This window comes from Talpa europaea (assembly GCF_964194135.1).
Source record: "Talpa europaea genome assembly, chromosome: 9".
Lineage (NCBI taxonomy): Eukaryota > Metazoa > Chordata > Mammalia > Eulipotyphla > Talpidae > Talpa > Talpa europaea.
The window spans coordinates 2,226,443-2,243,195 of record NC_140076.1 but is presented as its reverse complement, the minus strand read 5'-3'; the positions used below and the strand labels follow the sequence as shown (position 1 = coordinate 2,243,195).

Genomic DNA, 16,753 nt, shown 5'->3' with positions numbered 1-16,753 from the left:
CCCGGGGCTCGGGCCACCGATGGAGGAGACGCCGGAGCGCGCGGCAGAAAGGACGGTGCGCGAGGGTCAGCGCGGCCGGGACCAGCCCGGGTGACGGCCCCGCGCAGCTCGGGGGGTGGCAGGAGCCCGCGAGGCAGGAGCGGAGGACCCGGGCTGCGAGGTCCGGGGGGTCCAGTGTCCCGACCCAGGCTCACCCTGGCGGCCCTGGGTCAGGGTCCGGGTGGGTCCCGCGGCCCCATTTCCTGAACCGCAGGTCGGGGGCTGGGGAGCCCCAGACGCGGCGGGGCAGGCCCCTGCGTGCTTGGGGGGGGGTACTGAGCGCTCCTGGGCAGGGGGCCTTGGGCTGGTTGAAGCTCAGTGCCTGGTTCTCGGAGCCTCAGAGCTTGGGTCGGACAGGCCACTGCGGGCCAGGGGAGCCGGCAGGGGAGTAACACAGGACAGGGCGGGCATCGGGGCCTGGCACCCCGACATCCGGCTCCTCTTCTCCAGAGGTCTCTCTCCTCTCCTCTCCTCGGTCAGGTCCCCAAAAGGGCAGGGTGGTGAGAGCCTGTGGGCCCTCCAGTGGGACCTGCTTTGTTGGTGACCCCGAGAAGCAGCCCCGTGTTATTTCCGCAGAGTACCCGCCTTCCTTATGCCAACCTGTCTTCTTTCTCCGCCTGTTGAGCTGAGCTCAGGGAGAGCAGCCCCTGTCTTGGCTCCTCAGAAAACACAGATCCAAGTCCAGAGCCTGACGTGCAGAACACGCACAGCAGTGGCTGACTAACCCGTTACGAAAGAAACTAGGAGGCAGCCCTCCCTGGTGGCACAAGGGGTTAAGTTTCAGCACTATGAAGCTGTTGGCAGCCACTGCAGCCTGAGTTCCATCCCCCACCAGGGAGCTACCCACATGGCTCAGCAGACCTCTCCTTCTCCCTGCTGCTCCCCTCCGCAGTGTATTTCAGTCACTCTGCCTGTTCTGTCTCTGGTGAATCCTCTCACCCTCCCCCCACACCTCTGGCCTGTACCCCAGCTCTTGTTTACATAAATAAATAATTTTTTTTTTAAAAAAAGAAAAAAACTAGGAGGTTATTTGAGCTGGTTTTTATAAAAATGTTTATTTATACATACAAGAACTGGGGTATAGGCCAGAGGTGTGGGGGGGTGAGAGGACTCCCCAGAGACAGAGCTGGGAACAGACCAGGCAGATTGACTGAAATACACTGCTGAGGGGAGCAGCAGGCTAGTCAGGAGAGGTCTGCTGTGCGATGTGGGTAGCTCCCTGGCCGGAAATTGAACTTGTGCTGCAGTGGCTGTGGATATGTTCATAGATTGCGTTTTAACCTCTTGTGCCACAAGGGAGGCCCCATAGTGCTGCGTCTTAACCCCTTGTGCCACCAGGGAGACCCCTGAGCTGGGTTTTGAAGGATGAGTAAGAGTTTGCCCATAGGACATGAATTCTAGGCAGACACTACCTGTTCTTTTATTTACTTATTTGTGTAGAAGAACTGGGGTGTAGGCCAGAGGTGCAGGGGGTGAGAGGATTCACCAGAAACAGCATGGGAAGCAGAACAGGTGGATTGACTGAAATGCACTGCTGAGGGGAGCAGCAGGGAGACAGGAGAGTCTGCAGTGCCATGTGGGTAGCTCCCTGGCCAGGAGGGGAATCAAACTTGTGCTGCAGTAGCTGTGGATAGCTTCATAGCGCTTCACCCATTGCACCACCAGGGAGGCCCCTTCAAATAGACTTTAATGTAAAGGATTATTAGCTAGGTACAAGACTGGCAAACTTGGTAATAATGGAAGGGGTGCAGTAAGAAAAGTGGCACCTAAGGGAAGCTGGTAACATTTCTAGGGTGGTATTAAGATGTTGAAGTTTGAGGAAGGGAATCCCTCAAGGAGAGGCCGGGGCTAGAGTCTGTAGGGGAACAAAATGAATCTGAGTCCAGTTCTTCAGTGTTGTGATAACTGCACACTGGATTCAGCTGCTGCTTCTGGAATGTTCCAACTACCATGAACAGGATGAAGAAGCAAGAGTGAGCCACATGACTGAGTGGGAACAAGTAGGAAGAAGACTCTTTTTCCTTCTCCAGTCTTGCCCCCAATTGAAAGAACTAAGCAGCGGCAGCCGGTGGAGCAGAAATGGGGTTTGCAGTCCAGAGGCGGCGTGGGTTTAGAGCTCGGCCAACGGATGCAGGACACCTGAGTTTAAACCCACGCCTCTGCCTCTCAGCCTGGGGTGTTGCCTTCTATTATAAGCCAGGACCGGGTCCCTAGATGAGGACACGGAGGCCAGGTGAGGACCCTGGAGCCAGTACCGGGGAAGGAAGGCATTTTCTGCCAAGTGATCACAGCCTGGGATGGACCTGGGAGTGACCGGTGAGGGTGGGAGGCCAAGGCCCTGGGCGGAGAACTCAACTGAGTGGCAGCAGCAAGAGCAGCGCCTGGGAGTGCCAGAAGAGCAAAACCTCGGGCAGGGGAGGACTCCTTGCCACTTGTGGGGGAGGCTCTGGCAGAAGAGTTTTTGGAACTGGGGGCCGGGGGCGGGCCTGGGGTGCGAGGGGGGGGGTCTGGGTTGCGGGTGGTGGGCCTGGGGTGCGGAGGGGACCTGGGGTGCGGGCGGCGTGCCTGGGGTGCGTGTGGCCGGCCTGGGGTGCGTGCGGGGAGTCTGGCGTGCGGGGAGGGCCTGGGGTGCAGGGGGGTCTGGGGTGCGGGCGGGGAGTCTGGGGTGCGGGGGAGCCTGGGGTGCGTGCGGGGAGTCTGGGGTGCGGGGGAGCCTGGGGTGCGGGCGGGGAGTCTGGGGTGCGGGGGAGCCTGGGGTGCGGGCGGGGAGTCTGGGGTGCGGGAGGCGCCGGCCGGGCACCAAGTGCAGCCCGAGGCCGCGCCGCGGGGACCCGCTTCCGGCCCGGCCCAGCCGGCGGGCGCCGTGCGGCTCAGCGATGCTCCCCGCCCCTCCCCAAGACCCTCCCAAGCACGGCGCCCCCGCCCCTCCTCCTGGGGCGCCCGGCGGCGGCCCCGCGGTCACGCGCCCAGGGACAGCCCGCCCGCGGGCCCGAGAGGGGACCACTCCGCGCCCAGGCAAACCCAATCGCTCCCCGAGCGCACAGAACAGGGGCCGGGGCGGCGACCGAGGGGCGTGGCCGGGCGATTGCTCCGGCCTGACCCGTGCGTGCCCCGCGCACGGCGAGCTCTTCGCGTCTGCGCAGTGCGCCCCGCTCCCTTTCTGCCTCCGCTGCCGCCATGGCGCCCGTGGTCAGTACGGCTCCGCGTGCGGCCCGGCCGCGGGGAAGCACGTGCGCCGCGGGCCCGGCTCCCGCCCGCGCTCGCGGGGGCCCGCGCTCCCCGCGTCCGGCCCGGCCGGGCTGGCGGGACGGCCGGGGCGGGCCGGGGCGCTGCCGGGCTCGGCACGTTGCGGCGGAGGAGGCCGCGGCCTGGGCCGGGGAGGGAGACGCGGGGCCCGCGGGGGCCGGCGGGGGTGGGGGCCGCGCGGGCTGCGGCCGGGGCGGGCCCCGGAGCCCGGCCGGTGTGCGGCAGCCCGCGGCCGGGCCCGGCTCCCTCGGGGAGGGCGAGGAAGCGGAGGGGCCGCGCTCTCGGGGCCGCCCCGGGGGCCTGGCCGGCGCGTCGTCGGAGGGAGGCCGGCCCGGACGCCCCGATGGGCCCCCCGGGCGCAGGGCGGGGAAGCACAGGGTCCGGTCCCCTTTGGGTGCCGCGCTCGGAGGAGCCTGGGGCCGGGGCCCGGGAGCGGGGGCGAGGCCGGCGGAGGCGGCCGGACCTGCGGGTCTGCGGGGGCCGGGGCTCGAGCACCCTGGAGAGTCCCCGGAGGGCCTTCGCCCCCCGGGCTCCTCGGTGCGGGCCGCGTTTGGCACCGGCCAAGGGCCCGCGCCGCCTGCGCCCGCCTGCCGCTCCGCTGGCCGGTTGCTCGCCGGGTTCCCAGGAGGAAGGAGTTTCCTCCTCTCAGGGGTTGGGACACCTTTATTAGCATTTCGCTTCCCCCGCTGTTCTGCCCGGGGGGTCTTTGAGTGCGTCTGTGCACTTGTATGCTTTTGGGTGAAAACCTTGGCAGGAGGTTTCAGCGCCGTTGTGGGCAGGTCTTTTACTTGCTGATGGTGTATTTCCGGGGCCAGATCTTCTCGGAGCCCTTTTGGTGGTTACTAGGAAAAACACATCTTAGGGTGAACAAAAATACCTGTGATTTTGATGGTAGCTAAATGTTTGAAAAATGGACCCAATTAATAATTTAGATGATTTTTTTTAAACATAAAGGGAAGGGACTTAAGACGTGTTCTTGAAAGGTCTTTTTAGAGTCTGCAAAACATTTTAAAGTGGAAACTCAGGTAAGTAGGTTGGACAAGTGTCTTTTTAAAGATTTTTTTTTTTTTAAGATTATACAAGCCTGGGGGACAGGCCAGAGGCGCAGGAGGGTGAGAGAATTCACCGGAGACAGAACGGGGAGCAGAACAGGCAGAAGGACCAAAGTGCGCTGCTGAGGGGAGCAGCGGGCGAGACAGGAGAGGTCTGCTGCTCCATGTGGGAATCTCCCAGACTGGCCGGGAATTGAACTGGTGCTGCAGAGGCTGTGGACAGCTTCACAGCACTGCGCTCAACCCCCTGCTCCACCAGGGGGGCCCCCTTTTTTTAAAGATTTATTTATGTATGCAAGAACTGGGGTACAGGCCAGAGGTGTGGGGGGGTGAGAGGATTCACCAGAGACCGAGTGGGGAACAGAACAGGCAGACTGACTGAAATACACTGCTGAGGGGAGCAGTGAGGAGACAGGAGAGGTCTGTTGTGCCATGTGGGTAGCTCCCTGGCCGGTGGGATCCAGCTTGTGCTGCAGTGGCTGCGGCTGGCTTTATAGGTTGCGTCTTATCCCCTTGCGCCACCAGGGAGGACCCTGGACAAGTGCTTTTTAATGGGGTTGGCGTCTGTAGAGGTAGGCGAATCAGCTGTTTGGTGAGCATCAAGGAGCTGGTACCTTGCATGGTGTGCTTAAACATGGTGTGCTTGTTTGAGGGAAAAGGAGGGCCTGAACAAACTCCACAAATAGGTTTTATGGACCTCACACCCACCCCAGACCAAAGAGGTCCCAGACACCAAGGACAACAAATCCCATCATGTCCATCCCCACTGAAGGGAGGATGCTGGGAACTGGGGGTGGAGTTAAGCAGCCAGGCTTGGTGCATAACCAGACATGTGGGCCTCAGGGGGGGGGGGGGTCCTTGGTTTTTTGACAGCTTTCAGCGGGCTATTGAGGTTCCCGCTCAGCGGAACTGGTAGGACGCAGTCACCAGTTCATCTCTCCCTGGGTTATTTCTTAATTTCCCTTTTTTTTTCTGGTAAATAAATCCTTTATTACCCTTTTTGTGGGTGCCTACTGAGTCTCCTAAGTCGCTTTTTTTTAAGATTATACAAGCACTGGCGTACCGGCCAGAGGTGTGGGGGGGAGAGAATTCACCAGAGACAGAACAGGGAACAGAACAGGCAGAAGGACCGAAGTACACTGCTGAGGGGAGCAGCGGGGAGACAGGAGAGGTCTGCCACGCCGTGTGGGAATCTCCCTGGCCGGAGAGGACCCACAGTCCGGCCAGCCCATTTCACATTGGGGTTGTCCTGTAACAGTTTGAAAGTGCTTAGCCACACATTAAATCAGTCAAGGCCAGAAGCTGTAATAGTATAATTAAAACCCAGTTTTTATTTTTATTATTTTTTAAAGATTTATTTATGCTTACAAGGACTGGGGGACAGGCCAGAGGTGTGGGGGTGAGAGGATTCCCTCACTCTGAGACAGAGTGGGGAGCAGAACAGGCAGACGGACTGAAATACACTGCTGAGAGGAGCAGCGGGTGAGACAGGAGGAGGGCTGCTGTGTCGTGGGTCAGCTCCCTGGCCGGCTGGGGGTTGTGTTCATGCTGCAGAGGCTGCGGATAGCTTCACAGTGCTGTGCTTAAACCCTTGCGCCACCAGGGAGGCCCACAACCCAGTGTTTAGCTTCACCTCTTTTCCTCAGTGGACTTGGTGTTAGGGTATAAGTAAATACAGGTTTGCCATTGATCTAGAAGGTAGGTGACTCAGGATTGAGGGAGAGAGCAAAGCTGGATCAGGACCCTATATGGGGGCTAAGAAACAAGCCTTGATTTTTAGAGTAAAATTGTTGCAGGTGCACAAGGCATTTGGGATGCCGTAAATCTGGGATAAAATGAGTATTTCTTGGAACTTTGGTTTGGAAACTCAGGCATACAAAAGCAAACGTGCAGCTTATTATGCCTCAGAAGCTAACAGGCCTTCCGGCTGAGAGAGATTGGGGGGACTAGAGGGCGCCTGTGAGTCAGGAGAGCATGACCCCAGCCCTCCAAGCGCTAGGTGCTACCCGCCCTGGCTCTCAGGCAGGGCACAGCGCAGGGCACAGTAGGCTGGCTCTTGCAGTGCTTGAAGGGGAGCGCAGCGGATGGGTTCGCATTTGATGGGCTTTGGTTCTGGCAAATGTGTTTCGGACTGGCGGTGCCTTCATCTGTTACCCTTTGTATACTTTCTAGAAAAAACTTGTGGCGAAGGGGGGCAAAAAAAAGAAGCAAGTTCTGAAGTTCACCCTGGACTGCACCCACCCTGTAGAAGATGGAATCATGGATGCTGCCAACTTCGTAAGTCGCCCTCGAGGCCACGCGGGTCAGCCACGGATTGAGGCTCTTACAAAACCCACAGCAGCTTATTTGTGGCCTTGGGCTGGTTTGCAGCTCTGCAGCCTGACTCCTGATGCAGGCGCTTGGCCGGGTTGTTTGCGTTTAAGTCTTGCTTCTTGCCTGGCGGAGAGGAGCGGCGGGAGAGGAGCGCGCTCTGGCGCCGCCGTGCTGGGGAGCCGCCGCCTCCGTCCGCCCGCCCCCCCTTCCCAGCGCCTCCTAGAGTGTCAGAAGCGCCTCACTTGTTGCCGCGACACAGGTCAGCGTCACTGGCCGCCGCGGCCCCCTGCCCTGGTGTGTGTGGGCCGGGCCCGGGCCCGTGCCCGGCCTGCCTGCCCGAGCGCCGGCTGGTGTGGGGGGCCGAGGGCAGCGTGGCCTCGCTGCCCGTCCTACTCGGCGCGGGACCGCCGGTGTTCGCAAGACGGCCCGCGTGCTGCCTCGCGGTGGGAACGTGCTAGGTGATGGGTTTTCTTTTTGGCCCTAATCCCCGACATTTTGCTATTTACCTGAAATCTAGAAAATTCAAACCCATCGCCTCCTTTCAACTCAGCCACTTGGTTTTGACAATTTACTCCTCTAGGCCGTGCTTGGGGAATTCAGACTATTCGGAAACCTAAATTGACCTTTGCTCTTCGATCTCTAGAGGTCAAGTATTTCCAACGCGATTCCTTGACAGGGCAGTACTGAAACTATGTGACCTGGTCTGTGGCCACTTACTGTACCGCACGCACAACTCGGGCGCCTGCCAGCCGTTGCCCCGCCCCGCGGGATAAAATGAGTATTTCTTGGAACTTTGGTTTGGAAACTCAGGCATACAAAAGCAAACGTGCAGCTTATTATGCCTCAGAAGCTAACAGGCCTTCCGGCTGTTAACAGGCCTTCCGCGGGGGGCCTTGCTGCCTGCTGCGTTTCTCTGTGGCCTGCTCCCCCCACCTGTGATGGCGTCTTCAGTCTGTCTGTGGTCGCCCTGCCTGGCATTGTTTCCCCTGCTCATCTCTACCTTAGAGTCATTCCTTCTAGCAGTCTCCTTAGGGTAGAAAACTTGAGTCATTTATGAATTTTAAGATGCGGAAGCGAAGATTCTGAGCTGAGTCAGAGCTCCCTGCCCCATTCGCAGTCGATGAAGTGTGGATGGGCTTACAGAGAGGTGGGGAGTTGGGGTGAAGGGGACGTCGTATCGCTGTGCAGCAAGAAGAGAACCAGAGGCCTCCCTCTTGGACAAAGCGCTGAGGCCCACGGAGATGAGTGACTAGCCCAGGACCCCACGGGTTTGCTGAGAGCCCCATCTCTGGGCTCCTTCCGTCCCAGGCCCAGGGTTCCTGGACTGGCGCGTGGGTGTTTGGGTCACTCTGGTTTTACCAGTCCTCCTGCAAGTTGGAGGCAGTTTCTTCTGACCTCACTGGCGGCAGCACGGTGTTCTCGGGCTCAGGAGGTGCTCGTGCCTTGTGAAGGTTTGGTCATGGGTTTCTTGTCTCCTCAACCTGTGGCCGAGGGGTCGAGTGGAGGCCTCCCTGGAGAGGCACGCTGCCTTGTGTGGGGCAGGCCGCGTGTTCTGTTGTCACGTTAAAAAGACTGAACTTGTATCTGTTCCCCGCTCTGTCTCTGGTGAAGCCTCTCACCCTCCCGCTCATCTGGCCTGTACCCCAGTTCTTGGGTAAATAAATAATCTTTTTTTTTTTTTAATAATTTTGGAGATGTCTTTTCTTTTTTTTAATTTTTTTTTTTTTTAAAAGATTTATTTATGTATACAAGCACTGGGTACAGTCAGAAGCGCGGGAGGGTGAGAGGATTCACCAGAGCCAGAGCGGGGAGCAGAGCAGGCAGAAGGACCGAAGGACACTGCTGAGGGGAGCAGCGGGCGGCAGGAGAGGTCTGCGCGCCATGCGGGACCCTCGACGGCCGCCCGGGATGGAACCGGCACTGCGGAGGCTGCAGGCAGCTTCGTAGCCCAGCACTCAACCGCTGTGCCACCGGGGGGAGGCCCAAATAAATAAATCTTTTTTTTTTTTAAAAAAGAGACAACGGAGAAACCCTGTTTGTTCAGTGTTTGGAGTGTGAAAAAGCCTTATGGGGGGCTGGGGGCCGGGACCCCGCCACCCCACTCCCCACTGACTGCTCCACATGACGCCTTCACAGGAGCAGTTTCTTCAGGAGCGCATCAAAGTGAACGGGAAGGCCGGGAATCTCGGTGGAGGGGCCGTGACCATAGAACGGAGCAAGAGCAAGATCACCGTAACTTCCGAGGTGCCTTTCTCCAAAAGGTAGGGAGAGGGAGTTACCTGCGGCCTCCAGGTGCTTTTGTTCGCCCTCACCCGGCCAGGAGGTGGCTGCCTTGAGGAGTTTGCTTCGTGGTCGCCTCTGGTACTTTCTGGAACAGTGCCCAGAAAGGACTCGTGAGCGAGCCAGCGTCGCTGCGGTGGTTACAGGTGTTCGCTCCTGGGGTAGTGTGCAAAGGTTGGTTTTCCACAGGCTGTAGTATTTTAAGCCGTCAGGACGCTCAGGCTAGTTGGGGCCGTGCTCTTAAAAATGAAGGCCTTGCCGCCTCCGTCTCCCACCCCAGCGAGGGGCTGGCCTGGCCTGCCCTGTGGCCCGCCCCCTCGTCTCAGTGGACTGAGGCCGCTTCTCGCCGCCTCGGCGCGTTGCAGAGCTGTGTCGAGGGTGAGATTAAAACCCCAAGTCACTCTGGAATTAGATGGGTTTATGCCCGGCCCTAGCCCAGCCCTCGCACAGTCTTAGGGGGTTTTAATCCAACTGAGTCAGATAGTGGGGACGTTTGAATGTGGGTTAGGACCGCTCGCTTGCGATGAAGCCTTTGCTTTTATTTTTAACTCTGTCACTCACGAGATGACTTCCGACGTCAGGGTGGCGGCTCCTGTGCGCGGTCTGACTGAGTTGCGGTACCTGTGAGGAGGGAGATGGGGGGGGTGGGCAGCTCACGCAGAGCGCCCCGACGCCCCACCTTGGCCTCCCAGGCCTTCCTCACACAGTGGCGAGGGCAGGCGCCCCTGCGCAGTAAATGCTCCTTTTTTGAGGATAGTCGTTTCACTTCCTTGAGGCCTTCCGGTGTTCCCGCTCTCGCGTTGCCCTGCGCCCCGGCTTCGGCCTGGTCCCGAGTCGAACACGGATGTTCAGGCCACCTGCACTTTGCGTCCCCGCCCTGAGCGCCGCGGGAGATGGAGTAATTGAGCAGAAGATACTCTTTACGTGGGACATCCAGGGTGTTGGTCTGTGCGTGGGCAGGCGTGGGTGCAGTTGGCGAGGCTGTCGGCTGTGCGGTGCCCTGTGCAGGTGGGCTCGGGGCGTCTGGTGCTGACTGCGGGCCCATCTGGTGCCCATCTCGCCGTCGTTGATCCTGGGGCCGTCTGAGGGGGTGGAAGCCCCGGGCCCTCCCTAGAGGGGGGCTGCGTCTTGAAAGGTCGGCCTGCCCGCCGCTGGGTTTGCCCGGCATCCTGTTCCCGCTTCATGGCTTGGGGACGACGCTGGGGTAGCTGCACCTCGGCCCGGTGAGCCTCAGGTGAGCGGGCGGGATCTCCGCCTCAGCGAGGGGCGCAGGAACAGGCTCGGCTCCCGCCTGACCAAGGCGCAGACGGTGGGGACAGCGGGTGCTGGTGGGGGGCGGCCTTGGCCCCCGCGCCCGGAGTGAGTGTCACACCCGGAGAGGTGGTCCCGGCACCTGAACCGCCACAGGGGGCTGGAAGCCCTGAGGTGATGCTGGGGACTCGGGGCTGGTGGAGGGCGCTAGGATGTGTGTGACAGCGACGGCCTGTCTTTCCCCGGTGGGCTCGAACCCACGGAGGGGCTTGCTGCGGCTCCGCAGCTCTTGGGACACTTACCCTTGGCATGTTCGGTGGCAGCTTGGCTGAAGCAGCTGGAGGTCCCCTGCAGCGGCGGGTGGATGGGGCCTGCCGGCGCCCGGGTGGAGGGAGGGGCGGCGCCTGGGGCGTGGCGGCTGCGGCGTTTCTCGGGCCGTGTTCGGAGTTCTCAAGTGTCCTTTCTCCGCAGGTATTTGAAATATCTCACCAAAAAATATTTGAAGAAGAACAATCTACGTGACTGGTTGCGCGTGGTTGCTAACAGCAAAGAGAGTTACGAATTACGTTACTTCCAGATTAACCAGGACGAAGAGGAGGAGGAAGATGAGGATTAAACTCACTTACCTGGGATATTTTGTATGAGTTCTTGAATAAAACTTGGGAACCAAAGTGGTGGTTTTCCTTGTATCTCTGCAGTGTGGTTTGACCAGGAGCTTGGAAATGTCAGGAGCCGCCTGGGCCGCGCTCCCTGGCCATCGGGCTTTTTTTCTGCCTGAAACCCAGACAGAAGGGCCGGGCCTGGAGGCGGGACCGCCGGGGCCTTGACAGCAAGCAGGTAGATGGGGTGTGGAGGCCTGCGCTTCACATCCTCGCTATTTTACTCTAAAGGGGGACAACTGTGGGGCCTCCTGACCCCCCGAGAGCCAAGCCTGACTTCTTCCAGGCCCCCTTCTCTCAGGAAGCTGGCAGCGTGGGCTGGGGGCACCTGTCTTCATGTTTTTTGGCCTCAGGCCCCCTTGATGCACGCCACTATGTACATCCCCGCCTCCTGCACAGTGCACGGTGGCCCTTTGTCCTTCCTGCGTATTCCTCTTCCCTGAGAAGAGGGTCTGGAGAGTGATTGTAAAGGCCCCAGGTTTTCTGTGAAGTAAAAGCGTACAAAAATGAATTTGTAAGTAATGGTCGTTTCTGTTTTTGCAACAACCTGTCACTTTGTCGCCCAGCAGGGGGAGCTGGAGGTGAGGACATGGGTGCCTTCCCCAGGGTTGGGGTGGGGCGTGGCTGCCTCCTGCTGGTACCGCGAAGCTTGGGAGGTTGGAGGCAGTTTCCAGAAGCCTCCAGAAAAGTTGAGATGCCCAGGGGTAGTCACTGACCTGCCAACTTAATGTCTAAAGTCACTACAAGCGTTCATCAGGGAGCACCCAACACAATGGCTTTCCTGCATGGTGTCTGTCGGGGTGAAGGCTGGTTCATCTTGGGGTTTTGTGGCTTTGTGCAGGGGCTGGCAGGGCACATAGGGTGATTAGCAGGTTGTAAGGCTGTAATTGTGGCTGGCAGAAAAAGCAAGATTTATGTATGCATACAAGAACTGGGGTACAGGCCAGAGGTGTGGGGGTGAGAGGACTCCCCAGAGAAAGTGGGGAGTAGAACAGGCAGAGTGACTGAAATACACAGCCGAGGGGAGCAGCGGGGAGATAGGAGAGGTCTGTGCCATGTGGTCAGCTCCCTGACCAGGGATCGAACTCCTGGAGTGGCTGCGGACAGCTGCACCGTGCTGGGACTTCACCCCTCGCGCCACCAGGGAGCCCAAAGCAAGAGTACTTGAGCGACTGGGGCCCTGATGCCTCCTGTTCCCTTTGAAATTCAGCGCCTCCTAGTGTGAGTGTCAGCAGCCATGTTTTCAAAGCGCCTGCCTGCAGCTCACCCCACACCTGGGGTTCGGATGTTCTGCCCATTAATGGATGTTTGGGTCCTGCCTGGGCTCCCGCTGAACACTGGGTGCTCCTGGGATGGAACTGAAACGTGTCTCAGCTCTGCAATTTCATCTGTGGTATAAGCTCTAGCATTTTCTATTTCTATGCAAATTGCTCTGAGCAGACTGCCGGCTGCCTCTGCCCTAACTTGGGGGGGCACCCGGGGGAGGGCTTTCTGTCGCACTCGCCTGCTGCGTCTTGGGGCTGTCCCTTCCTCTGAGAGTAACTTTTTTCTTCGCAGATGCGCCCATGTAGTCATTCTTTGGTTGTAAGAAATGAACCCCAGGTTGATGTTAATTTTTTAAATTTAAACTCCCAAATGAAGCTTGTAATAAACTGGAACGCACTGGTTTTTCTGTGCCTTTCTGAACTTTGCAATTGGCTTTTGACCACACTTTACGTTAGAGTGGCTGACCGGTGGCTGCCGTGCTGGCGCCAGCCGGGGCTCTGAGGGTTGGCCTGCTAATATGCTCGGCAACGTAACTTGTCTTCGTCCTCGCGGGTCAATTGCTGGACCGATGACCCTGGTCTTGAAGCGTGAGAAGAAAACGGGTCACCTCTGTCCTCCCTCCATCCTGCCCTTGCGTCTGGGATGTTGGACGTGACTGGCCCTGGGCTCTGCGGGTACAGCCTGCCGCTCCAGCACTGGGGGCTTCTCCCCGGGGGGGCTTGTGGGAACCCGGATTCTGGTCCCCTGCCCTGTGGTACCAGCGGGGCCGCAGCCACATCGTCCAGCTGTTTCCTTAACAGACTGGGTCTCGGAGGTTGAGACGCAAGTGCACCGAGGAAGTGATGTGGGCATTTCTGGATGGCTACCGGCACCACCCCTCCCTGGACCGGCAGCACCTCGTGTCTCAAGCTGCCCACCTCCTGCGACCCCACGGGTGACGGTGCTTTTCTGAGGACTCATTCCCCCTACCTCTGGAGGAAGAGGGCCCAGCACCGGCATGCCATGCTTAGGGGAGACGGGCGGAGTAGGGGTACATTTGATAAACAGCCCATCTCTTGAGACAGTTGGTCAAGATCCCAATGGTCTGGGGTATTTAAGACCTCAGCCTTTTCAGGGGGTGCTGGGCTTCCTGGAGGGGAGCAGGACCCTCTGACAGCCTCGGAGCCTGGAAGCTGGGCTTCCCTCCCCCTGCTGGGCCCTTCGGGGGGGATACCCCCTAGCCAGGCTGGATCCTGTGAGGGGCACACACCTAGCACAAGGGTCCCTAAAAGGCAAAGGGAGATTTGGCAGAATCCAGGGGACGGGGCTCCGCTCGGGTGACCTCCACGCGGGGGCTGGCTGGGTCAGCCATTTCCTGAGAGCCTGGGCGCAGCTGAGTCTCAGGAAAGGGCCTTGGGGTGGGAAGCTCCGGGGGGCGCCTCTCCTGGGAGGAGCAGAAGGTGGGGAAAGGGTCTGACCTGGGGGAGCCGGGCTGTCACCCCAGCAGGGAGGTGGTGCCGAAGCACCAGGTGGGGGGGCTGCCTTTTCACTGATGCACGATGGTGCTTCTCTCTGGAAATGAAAAATCAAGACTCAGTAGTTCTTTTTTTCTCTTTGCGAAGATTTGAGAATCCAGTTTTTTTTTTTTTTTTTAAAGGCTATTTTGGGCCAAGCTACAAGTCTGCTGAGCGGTGCTGACCAGCTCATGAGCCAGCACTGAGGGCCGAGCCCAGCGTCTGCCTTTCAGGGGAGCCCCCACCCCATCCACAGCAACCCGCGGCCGTTTGGGTTCAGGTGGGGCCAGACCTTGAGAAAGGGCTTCAAGTACCATGGAGAAGGGGGTGCTGACCCCCACTGCAGACGACTGCAGCCTGGGAGCACGCCCACTTCAGAGGCAGCCCCGGTGGGGTTGTGCCCTGAGTGACCTGCTGTCACCCACTTCACTCCAGAAGCTCCGGGGCCAGGATGTGGGCTCAGGCAGGACCGAGGGGAGCCTCCAGGAGGAGCTCGGAGAGGGCGCAGGGGACCCACGGAAGACAGCACCCGCTGGCTGAGGCACCTCTGTCCTTGGAAAAACAGTTTTTCCCGGGTGTTTCCACGACCCATGTATCAAAAAGCCTTTTGATTCTGAACCGTCACTGGGGTGATTCCCAGCTCCGTGATGGGGAGCCCTGGTCTTGCCTCCCCGACGGCCTCTAAGACGGGCTCGTGCCCAGCCCGCGGGGATCCCTGGGCCTTCCCCAGGGCTGGCTTTTTAACCTCAGGCGTTTGGGCTGTTATTAAAATCACATGTACTACTTTAACAAGAAGAAGAGCCGTCCTTGAAGTTTTATGGGGGATTTCTAGTCAACAGTCCATTTGTTTCTGTTTTGTTTTGCTTTGATCGTTAAGGAGCATGACCTCGCTGCCGCCATGGGCGAGACCGGGATGGGGCCACGACGAGCGGCTCCACTCTAATTTGTTGCCAAATTAAGCAGTTGGAACCGCTCTGTCTTGAATGATGTCTTGACTCTCTCAGCCTCGCCTTGGGAACCCGAGCCAAGGTTAATGGTGTGTGTGGTGGGGGGAGGCGCGTCTGGTGCCGGGAAAGCTCTGTCGTGGGCCAGGGAACCTTGGCAAGTGTCCTGACCTCATCCACCCCCGGGAGGGGCGGGGGGAGGCGGCTGGGGGGCCGGGGGGATGTGTTCGATGGCACTTGGGCGGTTGGCATTCTGGGAGATCTGGAAAGAGCAAGGCAGCCTTGCCCGGGAAACTGCAGGTCTGCCCAGGCCGGAGTTCGGGTCCCCCTCGGCGGCGGACTCAACCCCGTGACGCACGACCTCAGGGCCCTGAGGCCTGTCCTTTCTTGGCCTGCCCCCTGCCGCCTTCCCTGCTCTGCCTTCCCCGTGCCCCTCGGCTGCTCCAGCTGCTCTCCAGCAGGTTTAAAATCATCTTGGAGCTGAAGGGATCCCAGCTGCCTGCACTTTGATCCTGAGGCCCGGCAGGCCTGCTCCTGCCAGGGATGAATGAAGAGGAGCTTCTGTTTGGGGGTGCTGGCCCCTGGGGAGGAGGGTGGCACAGTGTCTACTCACCTTTGCTGGCCCATGACGACCTCCCAGGCCACCCGCTGCCTCCGACTCACGGAGGAGGCTTGTTGTGTTCTCCCTAGGGGGGCTTGGGGACACAGCAGTCCCAGCAGCGCCAGGTCCCCGAAGGCCCCAGGAGGCGGACAGCCTCCTGGAGTGCCCGGGGATGGGCGGGTGCTCAGCTGAGGCCGGAGGGGCTGGTGCTGGAGAGGAGACCCCCCCGCCCCACACCAGGCAGGTCCCACCACTTAGGCCTCCAGGAGGCTCCCTGACCTGGCCGGAGGCAGCTGGTGAGCAAGCCCCCCTTTCTGGTCTCCCCAGTTTGGAGAGCCGGTCACCCTGCCCACCGTGGACACTTGCTTTCCTGCAGCAGCTTTAAGGCTTGCTCATTCCAAATTCCCTTCTCGCTCCCAGGCTTCTGCCTCCATCTTCACCTTTAACAGGGCGGGCGGGGCGGCCCCTCCTGCTCCGGCCGGGTGTCCTTCCAGGCCAGGCTCCGGGCACGGAGGCCACAGCCCGCATCGCCCCCAGGAGTCCGCACGCGGGCTGGACTCACGGGAGCGCCCTTGAAGAGGGCGGGTGGCCTGGGGTGGGTGCGGAGGGGCGGGAGGACGCAGCCCGCGCGCATTTTCTGGAATAAGCAGAGCCACGTCTCCAGAGCGGCCCTTCCCCGGGCGAGGGGCCCGTCTCCTCCAAAGGCGGTGGGAGCACAAGGCCGCGGGGCGCGGGCGCCGCACGTGGAGCTCGCCGCCGGGCGCCGGGGCCCTGGCCTCCGTGCCCTTGGGGCCCCCGGGACCGAGCGTCCTTTAGGGCGCGCGCGGCGGCCGCGGTCTCCCCGCCTGAGTCCCGGCTGCCCGCCCTGCCGTCGGGTCCCCGGGCGCACGGGCGCCGGGACGGCTCCCCCGGCAGGGGCGCCCCGCCCCGCCCTCCACCCGGCGACCCAGGACTAGTCGCCCCAACTTGTTCTCGGCTGTTAACTAGTCGTGCTGCCGGAACGATGGGATGGGGTTGCCACAGCAACCAGACTGGACGTCACAATCCGGGCATGTGTGCCGCCCCCCCGCCGCGCGCCGTGCCGCGGGCGCTGGCGCCGCCACCCTCGGCCGCTGCGGGGCTCGGCTGCGGGCGCGGTGGGCGGAGCGGCCCGGGCGGTGCGGGCTCGGGGCGCAGGTGGCCGCGAGGAAGGGGGTCGAGACGGGGGGGCGGAGGTTTGGGGGGGCGGGGGGGCAGGCGGCCGCCATCTTCTCGCCGAGGCCGCCTCGCCCGCCGTGCGCGCCCGGCCGGCAGCGCACGGGTTAAGGCTGGCACCGCGCCCGGCGGGAGGGGGGCGCCCACCTCCCCTCCCCCCCGCGCCGGGCATGCGGGGCCCGCCGGGCACCGAGGAGGAGCTGCCGCGGCTGTTCGCCGACGCGATGGAGAACGAGGACGAGATGTCAGGTGCGCGCGGCCCGGCTCGGCCCGGCCGGCTGCGGGGCTGCGGGTCCCGCCGGGCCCGGGGCGGACGCGCCGGCGGCGCGCGGGGGGCGGCCGGGGCCGCGGGGCCGGGCGGGCTCGGGGCGCGGCGCGCGGGCGGCCGGGTGGGGTGTGCCCGGGGCCGGCCCGG

General features: G+C 61.0%; 2 protein-coding genes across 2 annotated transcripts in view; both read left to right on the top strand.

Annotated features, from left to right (window-relative positions):
* Positions 1-19: 19 nt before the first annotated feature.
* On the top strand, positions 20-10,848 carry RPL22 (ribosomal protein L22; the record flags this gene model as incomplete). The annotated part of the gene is made up of 5 exons (XM_084244051.1): positions 20-90; positions 3,147-3,228; positions 6,510-6,614; positions 8,787-8,911; positions 10,653-10,848. 5 exons carry the CDS (start codon positions 20-22, stop codon positions 10,795-10,797), a joined length of 528 nt encoding a protein of 175 aa, XP_084100177.1. The 3' UTR covers positions 10,798-10,848.
* A 5,660-nt stretch (positions 10,849-16,508) lies between these two features.
* Positions 16,509-16,753, top strand: part of CHD5 (chromodomain helicase DNA binding protein 5) — a gene marked incomplete at both ends in the record, with an annotated part of 55,138 nt that continues 54,893 nt past the window's right edge. Inside the window, one exon of the mRNA XM_084244050.1 lies at positions 16,509-16,587. Coding sequence (XP_084100176.1) covers positions 16,509-16,587 — 79 coding nt within the window. The remainder of the gene's footprint in view (positions 16,588-16,753) is intronic.